Below are 20,598 nucleotides of genomic sequence, written 5' to 3'. Positions count from 1 at the left end.
TATTCTTTGGCCACTTGCTGATTGATTGTTCAGTGAGGACACTTTTCACTTTCAGTTCTGAAGCATATGATACCATGCGTCATGGGAAGATTCCCAGACTCTGCAATTACAACTGAATGGTTTAAATCTTCCCATTTGTTTATCCTGGAACTATTTCTTCTGAACCCTCCTGCCCTCTATTCTAATAAGTGTACATTTATCCACCATACAGGAACTATGTCTAGTCCAGTGGAGATACGCCTATATAATCATAGTCCCTCCCAGGTAAAATGTTCATTCCTACGATTCGTTGACAGGAACTGAACATTTCACTAGATAGAATCTGACCAGTACCTTGTACGACAGCATAACTACTTTTGATTTGTTCAGCATTATTGTACTTTCCTTTTTTTAAAACACTGTAGGCAAACACTGAGCTGCTGGGTTTCATAGATTTATTTAGACCCATTTTCTAACATGAATCACATATCACTGTTCCACTTTGGAACTGTGTTTCAATAGTAATTGTTTATCCACAATGAACAATAAAATTCTATCTACATGCCTGGATAACCCAGGGATCAAAGTCCTTCTGCAGCTGTTTATATAGTTCCTGCTCGGATCAGGCCTGCCTGCAAAATTACAAGTCAGCTGCAAACGTGTAGATTTTATAAGCAATACGTTCTGACAATATAATTCATTCACTAAACATTATAAACTGTACCTCATTGCTACAAATTTGTTATACATGTAGGATAATCTGGGTACAGGGTTGCAGCTTGAAACTGACCTGCATATCTCAACCTGCAAAAGTTCTTTAACTAAACAATTATTCTGCGTGACCTCGAGCTACACTCACTTATTGCAATTAAAGTTTCTGCTGTTAAAGGGGCAGGAAATATATCTCTATCTTAACAGCAGGATAATACCCAGGCAATCCATGATACAGCATTCGTGTATCATGAGTAATATCAGATCTGCAAACAAATCTCTGAAAAATTTCTCTCCCACCTGAAATATTTACACTTATGACTCCTATTTCAATTTTCAACTTTCTATTTAGTACCAACTTTATTTCCCACTTCGTGTGTCACTTTAGGTGCTACCCAGTGGCATAATTCCTTGGTACAGATTTCTTAAAAATCCAAAAATATCAACAGCCACTCCTCCACCACACACCTCCACCCCCCCATTCCCCCATCATGTCAGTGATGATTCTTTCCTGAATCTATGTTGTCCTTTAATGATCAGTTTTTCAGAGTTCATTATCAGATTTCTCAAAATCATTTCAAGGAGCTTCCCTGCAACTGCTGTTAAATTTACTAACCAATAGCTTGGTATATCTACATATCCCCTCAGGCCCCTCTTTTTATCCTAAGTCCTCCTATCCCTCCCATGCTTGTTTGGAGTTCCAGGTCCCTACCCCTATGTCATGCACCAATGTAAATAGTCAAATGCACATACACATTACATTAACCTAGATCAGGAGGTGGCTCTAGCTAATGTACAACGTACCAAGTCACATCACAACATCCCACGTACTTGCGTGTCTTCACTTCCTCTAATTCTTTGGTGAGCTTTTCAGTTTTTTCCATTGACTCCTGAAGTCTGCGTCTCAGGTCGCTGATTTCCTCTTGTGCCTCAGACTTAATATCATTTGCAATGACAACTGCAGTCTGGAGGTCGGCCTGAAACTGTCGCCATTCAGCCGACTCTTCCTATTCGTAAGAAATAATTGGTTTCAAATAAAAAAAGATGCTATCATTGTGAGGTTCCATAATAACAAGATGACAAAACTAAGTCAATTTATGGAAAAATTTGAGTTGTGAACGTTTGTCCACTAGAAATGGGTTGAGGTTTCCCAAACCCCATTTCATTGCTTTGAAGGGCCATCCCCATTCTACACTTTCCAACTCACACTCATTACTGAACAATATACATAATTATCCACATCCAAACATCAGTTGTCCACTGGCTGACTGTGACAGCATTAAAGTCACCGCGAGGGAAACCCTGAGTCCAAGCTGAAAATATTATACCAATTTCTCTCAGGCTTTCCCTTGTTTACAAAAGCCTTCCAGTGTTATGGGTAAAATGTTTTGGCATATAGAGAGGCCAGCATCTCCTCAGAACACTGCAGATTTGGGCTGAGTCAGCCCCTTGGTGTGTCTCACACCTCAGAAGTTTGGTGTACTTGGTGCTTTTCTCAGTTATACTGTCACTTTTGACCCAATGCGCATGAAAAGCTCAACTGCTTTGCAAAATCGTTAGTATAGCTCCATCCTTACAAATTCCTCACCCTTAACTAATATAATAATGCACAGAGATTACCAATTGAAAGTTGAGTATTAACACATCTTCAATGATAGAGTATACTGGCTGAATGCAACTTATCACCTCAGGTTTATCATCTGGAATCGGCACTGCTCCTGAAAATGGGAAACTCTGTAAAGGAAGGGGTGGGACAAAAGCAACCCCAAACCGCTCTCACATAACTTCTGCTGTACCAGTAAGAATGGTGCATTGCATCAGGGTGTGAGGATGAATTCAACTAGGGGGTTTAATAAAATCATCAAGCAATGGATGAAAAGAGGGATTCATAAAAAGGGACTAAAGGACAAAGTGTTTAGTTTTCACTTTTGCCACAATTTAAATAACGGCTTTTCAAGAAGGACTCAGCTGCAATGATGTTGAAAAAAATCAAATCAAATAACTCACAGTAGAAGAAACAACCCACCCTTAGCCTCCTGTTTAGAATTTTGGTCTCTCTGTCCATGTCATGTTTCTGGTCTTGAAGCTTTTTAACAGAGTCTGTGGAAAGGAAGACCACAGTAAATCTCAACGTTTGGAACTTTCATCCAGCTACAGCCAGGAGGGAAGAATCAAGGCCTACTCTGAACAGAGCCTCAATCAGAGGCTCTCCTGTCACAGCCCTTTCCCCTGATTATCTCAGTTCACAGGTAGATCAATCCACAGCCTCCAGTTGCTTCTCTCCCTCAGTCTTGCAGGCCCCCTGACCCACAAAGGTTGCTAACCATCCAAATACCACCAAGTCCTAGACAATGCTTCAAAACCTACTTGATACATTAAAGGGGCCCAAAACCTCTCTCCCAGACACCAAAAAATCCCAGATCCTAGGACCAGCCTCAATACTCCCCTTTCAACTCACAAAGCTCCAGGTCATAAACCTGCTACTCACAATCCCCTCCCCCCCCACCCAATGGTAAACCCAATACCCACAAACTCCCCACCAGACCATACTCCCAATACCCACAATCCCCTGCCACCACCAACAACCCCCCACCCCCCTCCCCACCCCAAGACCGTACTCACGATGTGGAGGAGGTAGAATGGCATAAACAAGCCCCAGAGGGTTTTGTATCTCGGGAATGATTTTCACATGTAGTGATATTTCAGTGTAAAACCAGTGTGCATCAATTAAGCACAAATTTCCTGGGGGGCAGGGTGGGGTAATGGGAAAGCTTTGCTCTTGTGCTGTACCCCAAAACCTACCAGGTGTTATGACCGGTCCCCAGGCAAGGTCCCCCAATTTGTTATGATCCCAGACGAGATACCCCAAATTGTTAACTTTCTGAATTGGACCCCAATTTTGTTATGCTCCCAAGTTAGCTGAAATGAGCTGGCTTCCCTTCTATATTCAACCCACTCGGTTGGTCACAACTACGTTTAATTTCAAAGAGATCCCTTTCCTCATAGATATTTTTTCCCAGTGCAAATATATTTATGTTTTAGAAAGAGCCAATTTAACCAGGCTTGAGTCAAAGAGAGAGTGAGTTTATTAGTTAATAAAACCAAAGAAAAAATAATAAAAATGCAACACACATGCATACAGATTAGAAATGAAGAGTTGAGTGTAAAATAAAAGTTAATAAAGTTTTACGAATCAGTCTTTGGCTTGTCCGTGAGGAGTAGAAACATTGCAGCCTTTAAGCTGGGTGATTCAGGTGATTTGGCAGTTGAGAAGTTGGTTTGGAGACACTTGGTTCTGCAGGTTAGCTGAAGGAGCTGTTCTGTTTCCTTTGACTGTGGCTTTGTTGACTGATGGCTTGCCTCCAGCAACAGAGAAAGATTTTTTTTTTACCTGCAAGGTGCTGGGATACCAAGTTGATGTTCTTCAGCTGTGACCATCTCAGCACATACTAGCATACCAGAACTAGCACACACATATCAGGTTTGCAGCTGCCTTTTGAACCCATTTCCTTGTGTATTCCTGGAAGGGGAAAACAAACATGCCTTTCGCACAGAATTTGCTTTCTTTCAACTCAAATCATGTCCACATTCTAAGGTATAAATCAGGAAAAGATGGTTTCTGCTGAAATGGTTATCAGCCTCCTTTTGTCTCTGCAGCCACAGGAGATTACGGGCAGAATTTAACCCTTGGCTGGCAGGCAGTGGGCCCCACCGGCTCGGTGGCGGGCGGGCAGCTGAACCCTGCCACCGCAACGGGGCCCGCAGCCATTTTGAATGGGTGGGCCAATTAAGGCCCGCCCAGCGGCCTGCCCGACAGGAAGTGCTATGTGCTTCCTGTTCCGGGGCGGGGGGAGAATCCCCATCTGTCAAAGTGCACTCTTTCGTGGATGCGTGCGAAAGAGCGCACTGCTCCCTGAGGCGAAGTCCTGTCTCAGGGAGTTTAGTGAAAGGTAAGTAAACTCTAAAAATAGAGAAATATTAAAATTATTAACATGTCCCCCTCATGTGACAATGTCAATAATAAACACACAAAATTTGTTAAATTTTTAAAAAATGTACATGAAGCTTCATCCCGCCAGTGGATGAAGTTTCATTAATAATCCTCAGCCCGCTGGGGCTCCTGGCTTGCCCGCCAGCCTTAAGGTTGGCTGGGGAGGGTGTTTAATAATGTTAATTAGCCTGTCAATGGCCTTAATTGGCCATTGACAGGTCGGCGGGCGGACAGCTGATTTCGCTGTCCGCCCACCTTCGTGAATATTTAAAGGTTCCTCCCGACGTCATCCCGTGTCATTTTCCTCTTGGCGAGCGGGCCCCGGCCCCAAATCACCGAGGAGAAAATCCTGGCCTACAGTTCAGTTTTTTGCATTGCAGCTTTTCCTTTGAAGTGTCTCTGTCTCAAGTGGGCCTTGACACCTTTTAGGTGCGACATGCCAGGGTCCCTCTGGACTAGTCAGTCAAGTATAATCCACATAGGAATTTTCCAGAAAGCGGTTACTTTCCAGTCTCAGCCAGCTTTTGCTTCTATGTCCTTTTTAAAAGACACATCTTCCTCAAAAAGTTCAATATACCCACAAGTAATTCGGGCTGTTATCCACTGTCATGACACTTCTCCACATAACAAATGAAATGAGAACCCACACATCCCCAAGAACCTCATAATGTCAAGTTTTGTTGTGGGAATGGGGGCCTCTGCTACTGCTTGTGCCTTTGCGGCTCTGGGCAGTACTTGTCCTTGACCCACTACATAGGTCACCTGAGCCTTAGCGAACTCGCTCTTTGCGAGATTGACCACTAGGTCAGCTGACTGCGCTTTCTGGAAGAGGGCTTCCAGTTGCTCTAAGTGAGTTTCCCAGGTGTTGCTAGGAAGTTGCCTAGGTACACTACACAATTGGATAAGCCCGCCACTATCTGGTTCATCAGCCTGTGAAAGGTGGCTAGGGAATTTCAGAGTCCAAATGGCATGACTCGACATGGTATAGCCCATCCGGTGTTATGAAGGTGGAGATTTCCTTTGTGCGGGCAGTCAAGGGAACCTGCCAGTGTCCCTGAAGTACATCTATCTTTGTAATGTAGGCTGCTTTACCACCTCTGTCTATGCAGTCTTCCAGCCGGGGTCTGGGTTGGAGTCGGCTCTGGTCACTGCATTAACAGTTTGGTAGTCAATACAGAACCTTGTACAGCTGCCCAGCTTGGGCACAAGCACAACTGGGGAGCTCCAGCTCCTGCTGCTAGGCTGTATTAGTTGGTGCTCCAGCGTGTAGTTAATCTCCTCCTGAACCTGGGCCAGCTTTTCTGGGCCTAGATGATATGGAAGTTTGTCTGATAGGAGGGGCCTCTCCCATATCCACATCATGTCGAGCTAGTGTGGTGCAGCCTGGTCTGTCTCTGCATAAGCCTTTAAAAGCGGTGAGCAGCCTCATCAGGTCTGCTCGCTATTCTGCACCTAGGTGGGTGAATAAGGAGTCTAAGTTTGATAGTATCTCTGTGTTGGGTAGCCAGGTAGTAGAGGGTTTCAATGTGGGCCTCACCCATATCTCCCTCCAATTCACCCCCACTGCTACCCTCATCCTCTAGGTTGGTGGCAATGGGGTAAGCTGTTACCTGCTTGTCCCCTTCTCAGCTTCGATATTGCTTTATCATGTTGATATGATACAGCCTTTGCTTTTACACCGATCTGGGGTCTCAATTAAATAGTTTACTTCCCCAAGCTTCTTTGCTTCTCTGTACGGACCACTGAACCGGGCTTTTAAGGGTTCACCTGGTATCGCTAGGAGCACTATCACACAGTCTCCTGGCTGAAACGTTCAGGCCCTGGCATGTTTATCGGCCTGTTTTCTCATAGCTGTTTGGAGATAAAATTTTAAGTGTTCTCGGGCCACAGCACAGGCTCTTGTGTGTCGCTCCCAAAACACTGTTACATAATCTAACATGGAGACTTCCCCCTTCTGATCTAAAAACCCCTCCTTGATTAGTTCTAGGGGCCCTCATACTTGGTGCCCATAAGCTAATTCAAATGGAGTAAACCCAGTGGACTCATTGGGCGAGTCCCTGTTAATGAACAGAAGGAACCCTAGTCCTTTATCCCAGTCATGGGGGTACTTGTGGCAGTCTGCCCTGATCATTGTTTTTAGGGTTTGGTGGTACCGTTCTAGCACCCCCTGTGACTGTGGGCGATACACTGCAGACTTCAGCTGGGTCACACCCAGGTTACCTATGACTTCCTGGAATATTTTGGACATGAGATTTGAGCCCTGATCTGACTGGATCTCGGTGGGCAGCCCATACCTGGTAAAGGATTGGGTAAACTCCCTCACCACTGTTTTGGCAGATATGGTTCTCACGGGAACAGTCTCTGGGAAGCGGTAGCCACGTCCATGATGGAAAGAAGATTCTAAGCCCCCTTTTGTTTTGGACAGGGGCCCCACACAGTCCACTAACACTGTGCTGGATCATTCCCCAAAAAACTATCCCAACACAGAGCTCCCAATTTGTTATGACAGGTCCCGAGGCGAGGTTCCCCAATTTGATATGATCCCAGACGAGATACCCCAAATTGTTAACTTCCCGAACGGGACCCCAATTTTGTTATGCTCCCGGGTGAGATGGAATGAGTGAGCCTCCCTTCTTTATTCAACCCCCTCAGTTGGTCGCAACAAGGTTTAATTTAAAAGTGATCCCTTTTCCCAGTCCAAATGTATTTATGTTTTAGAAGGAGCCAATTTAACCAGGCTTTCTTAAGTCAAAGAGTGAGTTTATTAGTTAATAGAACCCAAGAAAAAATAATAAAAACGCAACACACAAATACACAGATTGGAAATGAGGAGTTGAGTGCAAAATAGAAGTTAATAAAGATATATGATTCAGTCTTTGGCTTGTCCGTGAGTAGGTGGTGAAACATTGCGGCTGCTAAGTTGGGTGATTCTGGTCGAGCTGACTTTGGCAGCTGAGTAATTGGTTTGGAGACTCTTGGTTCTGCAGGTTAGCTGGAGGAGTTGTTTCATTTTCTTTTTGGCTGTGGCTTTGCTGACTTGTGATTTTCCTTCAGCAGCAGAGAAAGACTTTTTTTACCTGCAAGCTACAGGGATGCCCAGTTGATGTTCTGCAGCTGTGACCCTCACAGGACACACTAGCTCACCAGAGCCAGCACACCAAAAACAGCACACCAGAGCTAACACACACAGATCAGGTTTGCAGCTGGATTTTTAACCCCTTCCCTTGTGTAGTTCTGGAAGGGAAAAACAAACATGCCCTTTGTCCAGAATCTGCTTTCTTTCAACTCAGACTATTTCCACATTCTGAGATACATGTCAAAAGGAGATGGTCTCTGCTGAGATGGTAATCTGTCTCCATTATCTCCGCAACCACGGGAGATTACAGTTCAGATTTTGCATTACAGCTCTTCTGTTGGATCTCAAGTAGGCCTTGACACCTTTTAGATGTGACATTCCAAGTCCTCTCTGGACTAGTCAGTCAAGTATAATCCACATTGGAATTTTCCAGAAAATGGTTACTTTATAGTCTCAGCCAGCTTTTGCTTCAATGTCCTTTTTAAAAAACACATATCTTCCTCAAAAAGTTCAATATTCCCATAAGTAATTCGGGCTGTTACCCGCTGTTATGACACAGGATATTCAGGGACAATGTTTATCCCTGTGTAAAACTGCAGTTCTTGCTGAAGCTGAAGTTTGGTGTAGCACTACGCACTGAGCCTGTGCCACAGACCAGCCTACAATCATGAGCAGCTTGAACCGGTGCTCATTTGGCAAGGTTGAGGTCTGGCTGATAAACTAGCTGCAAAGATCCAAGGTGAATTGTGCCATTACATAATAAAATCTGTACTGACATTCAAACATAAGCATATCATTCAACAAAGCAGGAAATCTCGTAATTTAGAAGAACAATCATCGAATTATCTAACGTTGATCAATAAGACAGACAAACACACAGCACAGTACAAACCAATCATGAGGGGAGATGAGGCTGATCTGACAGCACCTCTTGACAGTACAGCACTCCTTCAGTACTTTCACTAGAGTGTCAGCCTAGATATGGGCTCAAATCTCGGACTTACAACCTTTTGCCTCAGAGGTGAAAGACCTACTGCTGAGCAAAAGCTTACACTAATACAGAGCGATAAAGATGACTAACATTCATGCAGTACTATTGCCTGTCGGTTGCTAGGAAACACAAACACTTAATTATACATGATTGAACAAGTTGCTAAAAGGGCATCAGCAGACTTTTTAACACATTCACAACACCCATATCCCACACAAAAGGACAAAAGCACAAAGATCTCCGCTCAACTAGCCCACTGGGGGCGGGTCAGGGGGAGGGGCGGGGTGGGGATTAGGAGAGTGCCTGCCAAGGGTGGACTGAAAGAGAGCCCAATTGGGGGGAGGGGGGTGTGCACTGAAAGAGAGCCCGCTGGGAAGCGTGGCCGGGGGGGTGGGGGGGGGTGTAAGGGTGCTGAGTGCGACCAAGCTAAGGGAGGAGTGGAGGGGACCGAGCTTCAGCCGATCAATGGAGGCCAAGGGAGCACAGCAAACCCTCTCAGCAACAAGTATTTAAAAAGTAACAATTTTGAGTGTTATTACTTTAAAAAAAAGTCCATGAGGCACCTCTGGGAACATTATAAAAAAGTGGGAGCAGGAGTAGACCACAGGAGCTGTCAAGCCCGCTCCACCATTCAATATAGTCATGGCTGCTCTTCAGCCCGAACTCTACTTGCCCACCCACTCTCCATACTCCTCGATTTCCTGGGAGATCAAACATCTGTCGATCTCAACCTTAAATAAATTCAAATATAGAACATCCACAGCCCTCTAGACTTCCAAAGATTCACAAGCTTTTGAGTGAAGAAACCTCTCATCGCAGTCCAAAATGATCCTCCCCTTATCCTGAGACTGTTTCCCCATGTTCTAGGTTCCCCAGTCAGGGCAAACCACTTCTCACTATCTATCCTGTCAAACTTCTTCAGCATTTTGCATGTTTAAATGAGATCACCCAAAGGAATGATTTTGCATCAGTGTTAACTTTTGAAATATTGATAAACAGGCAAATATTCTCATGAGTGGGTTTCTGCAATGCCTTGGATGCACAAGCAGTTCATTGCTCTAGTTCTAATGTCTCATTTAAACTAGCCACATGATCACATTTGTGAATCACAGGCACATTTCTTTCTCCATGCTTTCCTGCAGCCTCCAAGTGAGGTGTCAATTGTTTTGAGTTAGATGTATCATGTACTGGGCCTGTGAACACTGGGAAACAGAACGGCACTATTTACATTCATTTCATAACATCCTTATAGCCAGGGTATGCACTGTCTAACGCATTGGTCTGGCTGCTCCCAAAGGTGAAAAGTCAATGGCTAAACTACTGTCTGGCCGTCTAAAAAATGTGAACTACTGTGAAGAACTGCATCACGCCTTAGTCGAATATTACTTCTGTATTTGATTCTTGGTACAAGACACCAGAAGGACATTTATACGAACAAATATATGGGTGAGTTGAAGGTTTACGGATGCTGTTTAGCTCATCTACCCGGGTTGACGTCATGGCTTCAAAGATCGGAGATACAACAAGCAGTCCAGCCTTCCACTTGCCTGGATGAGTGCAACTTCAACACACTCAAGAAACTCGACACTGTCCAGGACAAAGCAGCCTGCTTGTTCAGCACCCCATCCACCACCTTCAACATTCACTCCCTCCACCACTGTGGCAGCAGTGTGTACCATCTACAAGATAAAGTGCAGCAACTCACCAAGGCTCCTTCGACTGTGCCTGCCAAGCCCGCTACCTCTGCCACCTAGAAGGACAAGGGCAGCAGATATGTGGGAACACCACAACCGGGAAATTCTCCTCCAAGCCACTCACCATCCTAACTTTCTCATTTTTTTTCTTTCACAGGATGTGGGCTTCGCTGGTTGGGCCAGCATTTATTACCCATCCCTAATTGCCCTTGAGAAGGTGGTGGTGAGCTGCCTTCTTGAACCGCTGCAGTCCATGTGGTGTAGGTACACCCACAGTGCTGTTAGGGAGGGAGTCCCAGGATTTTGACCCAGCGACAGTGAAGGAACTGCAATATATTTCCAAGTCAGGATGGTGAGTGACTTGGAAGGGAACTTCCAGGTGGTGGTGTTCCCATCTATCTGCTGCCCTTGTCCTTCCAGATGGTAGTGGTCGTGGGTTTGGAAGGTGCTGTTGAAGGAGCCTTGGTGAGTTCTTGCAGTGCATCATATAGATGGTACACACTGCTGCCACTGTGCATTGATGGTGGAGGGAGTGGATGTTTGTGGATATGGTGCCAGTCAAGCGGGCTGCTTTGTCCTGGATGGTGTCGAGCTTCTTGAGTGTTGGGGAGTTGCACTCATCCAGGCAAGTGGAGAGTATTCCATCACACTCCTGACTTGTACCTTGTAGATAGGCTTTGGGGAATCAGGAGGTGAGTTACTCGTTGCAGGATTCTTAGCCTCTGACTTGCTCTTGTAGCCATCAGTATTTATGTGGCTAGTCCAGTTCAATTTCTGGTGAATAGTAACTCCGAGAATGTTGATAGTGGGGAATTCAGTGATGGTAATGCCTTTGAACGTCAAGGGGCGATGGTTAGATTCTCTCTTGATGGAGATGGTCATTGCCTGGCACTTGTGTGGCACGAATGTTAACTTGCCATTTGTAAGCCCAAGCCTGGATATTGTCCAGGTCTTGTTGCATTTGGACATGGACTGCTTCAGTATCTGAGGAGTCATGAATAGTGCTGAACATTGTGCAATCATCAGCAAACATCCCCACTTCTGACCTTATGATAGAAGGAAGGTCATTGGTGAAGCTACTGAAGATGGTTGGGCTGAGGGCACTACACTGAGGAATCCTGCAGTGAGGTCCTGGAGTTGAGATGACTGACCTCCAACAACAACAACTATCTTCCTTTGTGCTAGGTATGTTCCAACCAGCAGAGAGTTTTCCACTTGATTTCCCCCGACTCCAGTTTTGCTAGGGCTCCTTGATGCCACACTCAGTCAAATGCGGCCTTGATGTCCAGGGCAGTCACTCTCACCTCACCTCAGGAGTTCAGCGCCTTTGTCCATATTTGAACCAAGGCTGTAATGAGGTCAGGAGCTGAGTGACCCTAGTGGTGCCCAAACTGGGCATCAGCAGTTTATTGCTAAGCAAGTTCCACCTGATAGCACTATTGATGACCTCTTCCATCACTTTACTGATGACCGAGAATAGACTGATGGGGCGGTAACTGGCCAGGTTGGATGTGTCCTGCTTTTTGTTTACAGGACATACCTGGGCAATTTTCCACATTGCCGGGTAGATGCCAGTGTTGTAGCTGTACTGAAACAGCTTGGCTAGGGGCGCGGCAAGTTCTGAAGCACAAGTCTTCAGTACAATTGTCAGAATATTGTCAGGGCCCAAAGCCTTTGCAGTATCCAGTGCCTTCAGCTATTTCTTGACATCAAGTGGAGTGAACTGAATTGGCTGAAGGCTGGCATCTGTGATGCTGGGGATCTCCAGAGGAGGCCAAGATGGATCATCCACTCAGTACTTCTGGCTGAAGATTGTAGCAAATGCTTCAGCTTTATCTTTTGCCCTGATGTGCTGGGCTCCCCAATCATTGAGATGGGGATATTTGTGGAACCTTCTGCTCCAGTGAGCTTGGATTGTGGGACCATTTAGCTCTGTCTATCACTTGCTGCTTATGCTGTTTGGCACACAAGTATCACAGAATCACAGTGCAGAAGAGGCCTTTCGGCCCATCGAGTCGGCACGTGAGAAACACCTGACCTACCTACCTAATCCCTTTACCAGCACTTGGCCCATAGCCTTGAATGTTCTGACATGCCAAGTGCTCATCCAGGTACTTTTTAAAAGATGTGAGGCAACCCGCCTCCACCACCCTCCCAGGCAGTGCATTACAGACCGTCACCACCATCTGGGTAAAAAGGTTTTTCCTCACATCTCCCCCTAAACTTCCTGCCCCTCACCTTGAACTTATGTCCCCTTGTGACTGACCCTTCAACTAAGGGGAACAGCTGCTCCCTAACCACCCAGTCCATGCCCCTCATAATCTTGTACATCTCGATCAGGTCGCCCCTCAGTCTTCTCTGCTCCAACAAAAACAACCCAAGTCTGTCCAACCTCTCTTCATAACTTAAATGTTTCATCCCAGGCAACACCCTGGTGAATCTCCTCTGCACCCCCTCCAGTGCAATCATATCCTTCCTATAATGTGGTGACCAGAACTGCACACACTACTCCAGCTGTGGCCTCACCAAGGTTCTATACAATTCTAACATGACCTCCCTATTTTTGTAATCTATGCCTCGATTGATAAAGGCAAGTGTCCCATATGCCTTTTTCACCACCCCACTAACATGCTCCTCCGCCTTCAGAGATCTATAGACACACACGCCAAGGTCCCTTTGTTCCTGAGAACTTCCTAGTGCCATGCCGTTCATTGAATACTTCCTTGTCAAATTACTCCTTCCAAAGTGTATCACCTCACACTTTTCAGAGTTAGATTCCATCTGTCATTTATCTGCCCATTTGACTATCCCGTCTATATCTTCCTGTAGCCCAAGACACTCAACCTCATTGTTAACCACCCGGCCAATCTTTGTGTCATCCGCAAACTTCCTTATCCTACCCCCCACATCGTCATCTATGTCATTTATATAAATGACAAATAATAGGGGACCCAGCACAGAACCCCATGGTACGCCACTGGACACTGGCTTCCAGTCACTAAACCATCCTTCTGTCATCACCCTCTGCCTCCTACAACTAAGCCAATTTTGAATCCACCTTATCAAATTACCCTGTATCCCATGTGCATTTGCCTTCTTTATAAGTCTCCCATGTGGGGCCTTGTCAAAGGCTTTGCTGAAATCCATATAAACTACATCAACTGCATTACCCTCATCTATACACCTGGTCACCTCCTCAAAAAAGTCAATCAAGTAGCCCTGTGTTGTAGCTTCACCAGGTTGACAACTAATTTTTAGGTATGCCTGGTGCTGTTCCTGGCATGCCCTCCTGCACTCTTCATTGAATCAGGGTTGATCCCCTGGCTTGGTGGTAATGATAGAGTGAGGGATATGGGGTTACAGATTGTGCTCGAGTACAATTCTGCTGCTGCTCATGGCCCACAGTGCCTAATGAATGCCCAGTCTTGAGATACTAGATCTGTTTGAAATCTATCCCATTTAGCACGGTGGTAGTGCCACACAATACGATGGAGGGTATCCTCAATGTGCAAGCGGGACTTCATCTCCAGAGTGACTGTGCAGTGGTCACTCCTACCGCTACTGTCATGGACAAATGCATCTGCGGCAGGCAGGTTGGTGAGGATGAGATCAAGTATATTTTTCTCTCTTGTTGGTTCCCTTGTTGGACCCCTGGTTGGACCTATACTGCCATTCCTTCACTATCACTGGGTCAAAATTTTGGAACTTCCTCCCTAACAACACTGTGGGTGTACCTACAACACATGGACTGCAGCAGTTCAAGAGGACGGCTCACTACCATCTTCTCAAGGGAAATTAGGAATGGGCAGTAAATGCAGGCCTAGCCAGCAATGCCCACATCCCGTGAAAGAATAAATTAAAAAGATTGGCCTTTCCACTAACTAAAATGGAGCAACGACACAAACATTGCAAAAACTTCCAAACTTTTAATTTAATTGGTGGGTGGGCAGAAGAATGTCAGGAAAAACAGAATAGATTATATTAAGAAAAATGATCGTCATATAACTGAGATACATTGATCTGAATTAAGGATCTGGATCCAAGAGCTACATCATTGTGGAATATGAATTTGTTAGTGAAGTTTGAACAGATTCCTGTGCGGTATTTTAAGCTAGCCTGCTGTAATAGCAGCCTTCCCCCATTGGAGGGTGTTGATTCACTTTCTAAATCATTTATATAAGGCATGTTCAGTTCACCCTATATGAAACTGCAGCAGCCTGCATCCTGCAGCAATGCTGTACAAGAATTCCACATCATCTTCCCCCTCCCTCATTAATGTATTTATAATTCTTTCCGTCACTTCACATGGAGCATGAACTGCAGAGAATGCTTCTGTAAGGACATACTGAAATCTCACATGTATAAGGCACTCACTTCTCAACACAGTAAGAATACCACAATGAAATAACAGAAACCTCAGTCCTGTTAACATCAGTATGGTAACGTTATAGCAAGATCAAAGTGTCAACAATCTAAAGATAAAATGTACTTCTGGGTAGCAGTAGAGGTGAAATGTTTTGTGTGCGCACTCATTTCCTGTCCTACAACACTTCACAACACTTTTCTGCCATAATTAAACACTTATTAATTTTAATTCTGAGTGAATCTTTCAAGGTTGCCCTCCAAGGCCTGTGGCCTCCCATTTCTGTCTCCAAAATAACAGAACTATTCTCCACAGCGCCACCCACCTTGTATCCTGTGCTCTGCGCCTTGCCTGCTACCATCTAATGACTGTCACTTTCCCATGTCAATCCCTTTCATAAACTGGTATCCCTCTTATACAAGCCTAAACTGATCTTGGATCCCTGCTCGAACTCAAGCCCATAAAGAATCCAATTTATTATCGTACTGCGGAATGCTTATCAGAAGTCAAATGAATATGATACAAAAATTGTAAATTTATATTTCCAGAATCTCTGACAAAAACCAGCTATAAACCGTCCCACTGAGCAAAAATAGGATTTGCACACAGATACTTCAATTGCAACCCAGCACACCACAAACAACCTGGAAATGAGGGAGGAAAGTTTAGATGTTTCAACAGCTGGATTTCACTGCACTTACTCTCCAAGTCCGAGATGATGAGGTTGTCGTGGAGTTTGACTGTTCGATGTTGTTCCACTTCATCCTCTAGCTCAAAAATGGTCTCTTTCATGTCATTTATCTCAGTTTCTTTCTCTTCCAGTTCAGCTCGTTGTTTCTCCACATTCAGGTTAAGGTCGTCTATCTGTTTTTTGGCTTCTTCCTGGAAAATTTTGTATTCATCCTCAACCTGAAACATAGAGAATACAACAACTGAGAAAGTACCATGATTACATTCCAGGGGGTACATGCTGCAGCCAGTGGTTAATATAGGTGAAGTTTGAGAAGGGCACAGAGAAAGACAAGGATAAAAAAGAGCCAAATAATTTAGGCATGAATCTTAAATAATTTAGCCTGAAAACTGGCAGATGATCAGTGGGCACACAACATTTATCCCTCACCAATAACATAAACAGATGATCCGGTCATTTATCTCATTACTATGGAAAACTGGCTTCTGATTTTCTAACATTACAACAGTGACTACATTTCAAAAGCACTTTGTTGGCTTAAAGCACTTTAGGCCATCCCGGGGTTGTGAATAGCTCAGAATAAATGCAGGTCTTTTTCTTTTCTTTAACATCAGCAACTTCAATATCATTCCTCATGTTCCTTCCTATTACGTAGATTAGTAACAAAAGAACTCAGAACAAAAGGAAACAACTATCCACGTTTGGAAAAAATAAATTTAGCCATCTTTTATCCCCTAGGCCTACTTTTATCACTGTGGTTACAATCCTTTTTATACCATAAGTAAGATTTTCAGCTGCCTGGTCAGGTATAAATTGGTGTTACAGCTCAACTGTCGATTGCAGAAAGCACCCAACATTGAGTTCCATCCATTCACATCGCCAGCTTTACTCCTGCACTCCTAGTGATCTACCCCCATCTCTTCACTTTTATTAGCATTTCCATACGGATTTAATCCCTCCAAAGAGCCACATACAATCTGTACAATGATGAATGGTTGGACAACTCTTTGGAGGCCTTCAAAAAGGTGGCGGCTCAGGTATAGACAAGGCACATTGCACAAAGGGGTAAAGGTTGGGAATCCAAAGCTAGAGCTCCCTGAATGACTAAAATACAGAGATTAAAATAAAACAGCAAAGGGATGCTTGTGATAAATGGCAAGTTGATGATACATTTGAGAAGCAAGCTGAATATAGAATGTACATAGATGAACTGAGAAAGGAAATAGGAGAGGTAAAGAGAGCGTATAAGAATAGGTTAGTGATCCTTTTATGTTGCCCACTGAAGTTTTTTAAAAATAAATTTATGGACAGTAAAAGGATAGTTGAAGGAAGGGTGGGGCCGATTAGGAACCAAAAAGAAAATGATCTTGTGGAGAGAGAGCATAGCTGAGGTACTGAATGAGTACCTCACATCTGTCTTCACAAAGGAGGACACTATTGCCAATGAAGCAACAATGGAGGAGGCTGTAGAAAAATTGGATAGAATAAAAACAAATAGGAGGCGATTAAAATGTTGGCAGTCCTCAAAGTTACCCGGTCTAGATGGGATACATCCAAAGTTGTTAAGGAGAGCAAGGGTGAAAATTGTGGAGTCTCTGGTCACACTATGCCAATGCTCCTAAGATATGGCGATGGTGTCTGAGTACTGGAGGGTTGCAAATGTTACACCCCTATTTTAAAAAGGGGAGGAGGGGTAAATCCAGAAGTTACAGATTGGTCAGCCTAATGTCCATGGTGCAGAAACTTTCAGAGACAACAATCTGAGAAAATTAATTTCACTTGGAAAAAACCTGGATTAATCAGTGACAACCAGCAGAGAGTTGTTAAAGGCACATCATGTTTGACTAATTTGCTTGAGTTCTTTGATGAAGTAACAGAGAGGGTTGAAGAGAATTGTGTGGTTGATGTGTATGTGGACTTTCATCAGCTCAGGTACAGACAAGTCACAAAAAGGGGTAAAGGATGGGAATCCAAATTATTATTAAGTGCCACATAATAAACTTGCTAGCAAAATGGACAGCAACGGGATTAAAGGGACAGCATGGATACAAAATTGGCTAAGAGACAGAAAACAAGTGGTGGTGGTGAATGGTTGTTTTTCTAAGTTGGTAGGCTAAGTGTTCAGTGGTGTTCCCTGCATGTCAGGTTTCAGACCACTGCTCTGATACATATTAATAACCTGGACTTGGGTATGCAGGACATAATTTCAAAGCCTGCAGATAAAATGAAACTTGGAGAAGTATAAACCATGAGGAGGGTAATAACAGACTTCAGGAGGACATAGACTGGTGAAATGGGCAGGCATGAAATTTAATGCAGGTGTACAATTTGGTAGGAAGAATGAGAGCCAATATGAACTAAATGGTACAATTTTAAAGGGAGTACAAGAACAAATAAACCTGGGTTGTATATACACAAATCTTTGAAGGTAACAGGATAAGCTAAGAAGCCTGTTAAAAGAGCATATGGCTTCCTTGGCTGTATGAGTAGAGGTAAAGAGAACGAAAGCAAGGAAGTTCATCAGAATGTTGTCAAGGCTCCAAGTGTTGGATTTTAAGGAGAGATGGCATACTTTTGTATTTAAAACTCAATGATTGATATAGTTCACACACCAGCAAACATTTGTAGGAATCTGTTTTGATGATTCCCTTATAAAAGTGATGTTTGTTCATTACTTCAACAACTCATCATACCTTAGCAAGGGTATCCTGTAGTTGGTTAGCATCATTGCGAGTATGGGCCAGTTCTTCCTGGAGGTTATTGTATAAGGCCTCAATTTTCTCTTTGTCCAGTCGTGTGGTCTCCAACAGTTCTTGTAAATCTGACTTGTCACCTGCGTTGTGGAAAGCATACAAGTCTGCAACCTTCTGTTTCTCATGTTCTAACAGAGCCTTGAATCTGTTCAGCTCAATCTGATCATTTGCAATAGTTGCTTTATATTCTTCCAATGCCCCAGCAAGGGCTGTTTTGGCTTTTTGTTCAGACTCCATGATCCGTTCCATTTGGTGGTTACGCTCTTTGAGAGCACCTATCAATTCCTGCGCATCTTTGTTGTCTTGCTCTGCCATTTTCAGGGTGTTGCTTAAATGTTGCTGCACTCCAAGAAGTTGCTCACGTTCAAAACGTGCATTTTCAGCAAGGTCCATATACCTCTGCTCTAGTTCCATGTAGCGGCCACTTTTTACATCTTCATCTAAAACGTAAGAAATGTGGTGCTCATCCAGCAAGGAGCGAAAATACTCATTCTGTCGACTGAAGTGCTCCAACTTATCACTTTGCTGACACAAGGAGTCCATCAGAATGACTTTTTCCTCCCCTAACCTTTCATTTTCAGAATTCAACTCCTGTGTTATCTGCTGAAGATCTGCAAGTTCCTGAAGGGTAGCTTGGAGCTCCTCTGCTGTGCTATGCTGATTTTCTTCCATCTGGTGAATGCGTTCTGTTAAACAAGCCACCGACACCTCACTTACATTCCCACTGCTCCCCTTCCTCGAGCGCTCCCTACTCGGTGCACCTTCAGATTCAGAAGACGATGATGGAGCATCCAATGCATCATCACTGGAAGTAAGCGGTTGGTAGACTTCACTGGATTCACTGTCCAGGTTGTCCAGAGAATTGCTGCGGTTGTCAGTTAATGTGTTCTCATCCTGGCTCAGGAGATCTTCCATAGACCCAGGTGCTGATCCCTCCACTGAGGAAGTTAAGGTGCCTCCATCACTTTGGTTGCCAGCAGCTACCTCAGGGCTTGAGGACTGAAAGCCAAACAGCTTCTCTGCAGTGTCTAACTTTTGCTCCAAAGAGAAGCCAAGAGCATTTAATCGATCTTTTAGCATTCGATTCTCATTTTTCAGCTGATTCAGCTCATCCCGGATTGTACTGTTCTGCTCTTCCAACTGGAGAAGACTTGACTCCACATCTCTAGGCTGATGGGGTACAGCACCTTCTTTTACTTCAATCTTCTCTTCTCCCTCTCCTTCCAACAAGTCATTGCTCAGTCCCAGCTGGGCACGCATGTCTCGAAGTTCATTTCTAAGGTGCAGGATCTCCATGTCCTTATTTTTAGCTAAAGCAAGGAGATCTTTTACCTTTGCTTCTAGAGCAGTTTTATCACTGATCTGCCCATCAGATTTGGACTTACTCATTCGAGTTTCAGACTCTGCTGCCAACCGGCTGCGTGAGCGTTTAGCAGCATCATTCCCTCCCAGGCTGCTGGAGGATAACTTTTTGCTTGTGCTCTGCCGTGGCCGATCACGGATTTTCTCTCTGTTCCAATTGATTTCTTTATTTCCTGCAGCTGCATTTCGTTTGGCTGTGGCATTCGTACCTAGGTGACAAAAGTAAAAGAAACTTAGCATATCCACAAAGGACATTACAAAAAACTTAAATACTTTATCTATTAGACTTAGATATTTTTCTTTTACCCAGTTAGATAATTGTGAAAAAACAGCTGGCGTCCCTCTCAAAACTAAAACCATATGATAACATTTTAATTTCCAGTCTCCAATAAAGGAAAAACATCTCTAGAATTTGAGACATACACAGCCATCACACAATAAACTCTACAGTTGCTCAGCACAGCACTGGAAACATTAATTTTTGGTGTCCAACAAAGAAGAGCAACGCAACTTGCTGAAATGAAGCCGACTTCTTGAAATAGTTTGAATAATTTGGAAAGGATACAGCACCTCCTGAGGATTGAGTGAGCTTGCCTTTAAGTAGTACCTTTCACACCTTTGAGACACTCTGATGCTCTTCATAACCAATGATTACTTTTGAAGTGTCGTCATTGTTACTGCATGAACAAAGATGGCAGCCAATTTGTGCATAGCTAGGACCAACAACAGCAATCAGATAATCCATCGAATATGTCCTTGAATCTTTTATAGTCATCCGAAGAGGCAGACATGCCTCAGTGTTAAGACCCACGTAAAAGATGGTGCTGGCAACAGTGTAGCACTCTCTCAGTACTAGAATAAAAACAGAAAATGCTGAAAAAACTCATCAGGTCTGGCAGCATCTGTGGAGAAAGAAATGGAGTTAAATGTTTTGGGTCAGTATGACTCTTCTCCAGCTCTGAAGAACAGTCATACAAACTCAAGACT

General features: G+C 44.1%; 1 protein-coding gene across 10 annotated transcripts in view; it reads right to left on the bottom strand.

The window, feature by feature from the left end:
• The window catches only part of specc1la (sperm antigen with calponin homology and coiled-coil domains 1-like a), a 376,439-nt gene that overhangs the window by 228,102 nt on the left and 127,739 nt on the right, over nt 1–20,598 (bottom strand). For 8 of the 10 annotated variants that reach the window (XM_078553774.1, XM_078553773.1, XM_078553769.1 and 5 more), the window contains 4 exons: nt 18,190–19,820; nt 15,507–15,714; nt 2,717–2,790; nt 1,495–1,697 (listed from right to left, as the gene is read on the bottom strand). In XM_078553774.1, the coding sequence (XP_078409900.1) occupies nt 1,495–1,697; nt 2,717–2,790; nt 15,507–15,714; nt 18,190–19,820 (2,116 nt within the window). The remainder of the gene's footprint in view (nt 1–1,494; nt 1,698–2,716; nt 2,791–15,506; nt 15,715–18,189; nt 19,821–20,598) is intronic. The other 2 variants (XM_078553778.1, XM_078553779.1) reach the window with 1 other exon arrangement.

Source organism: Cetorhinus maximus, chromosome 12 (assembly GCF_964194155.1).
Source record: "Cetorhinus maximus chromosome 12, sCetMax3.hap1.1, whole genome shotgun sequence".
In the NCBI taxonomy this organism is placed as follows: domain Eukaryota; kingdom Metazoa; phylum Chordata; class Chondrichthyes; order Lamniformes; family Cetorhinidae; genus Cetorhinus; species Cetorhinus maximus.
The sequence above is the reverse complement of the archived record's forward strand: the minus strand, read 5'-3'. Positions and strand labels throughout refer to the sequence as shown.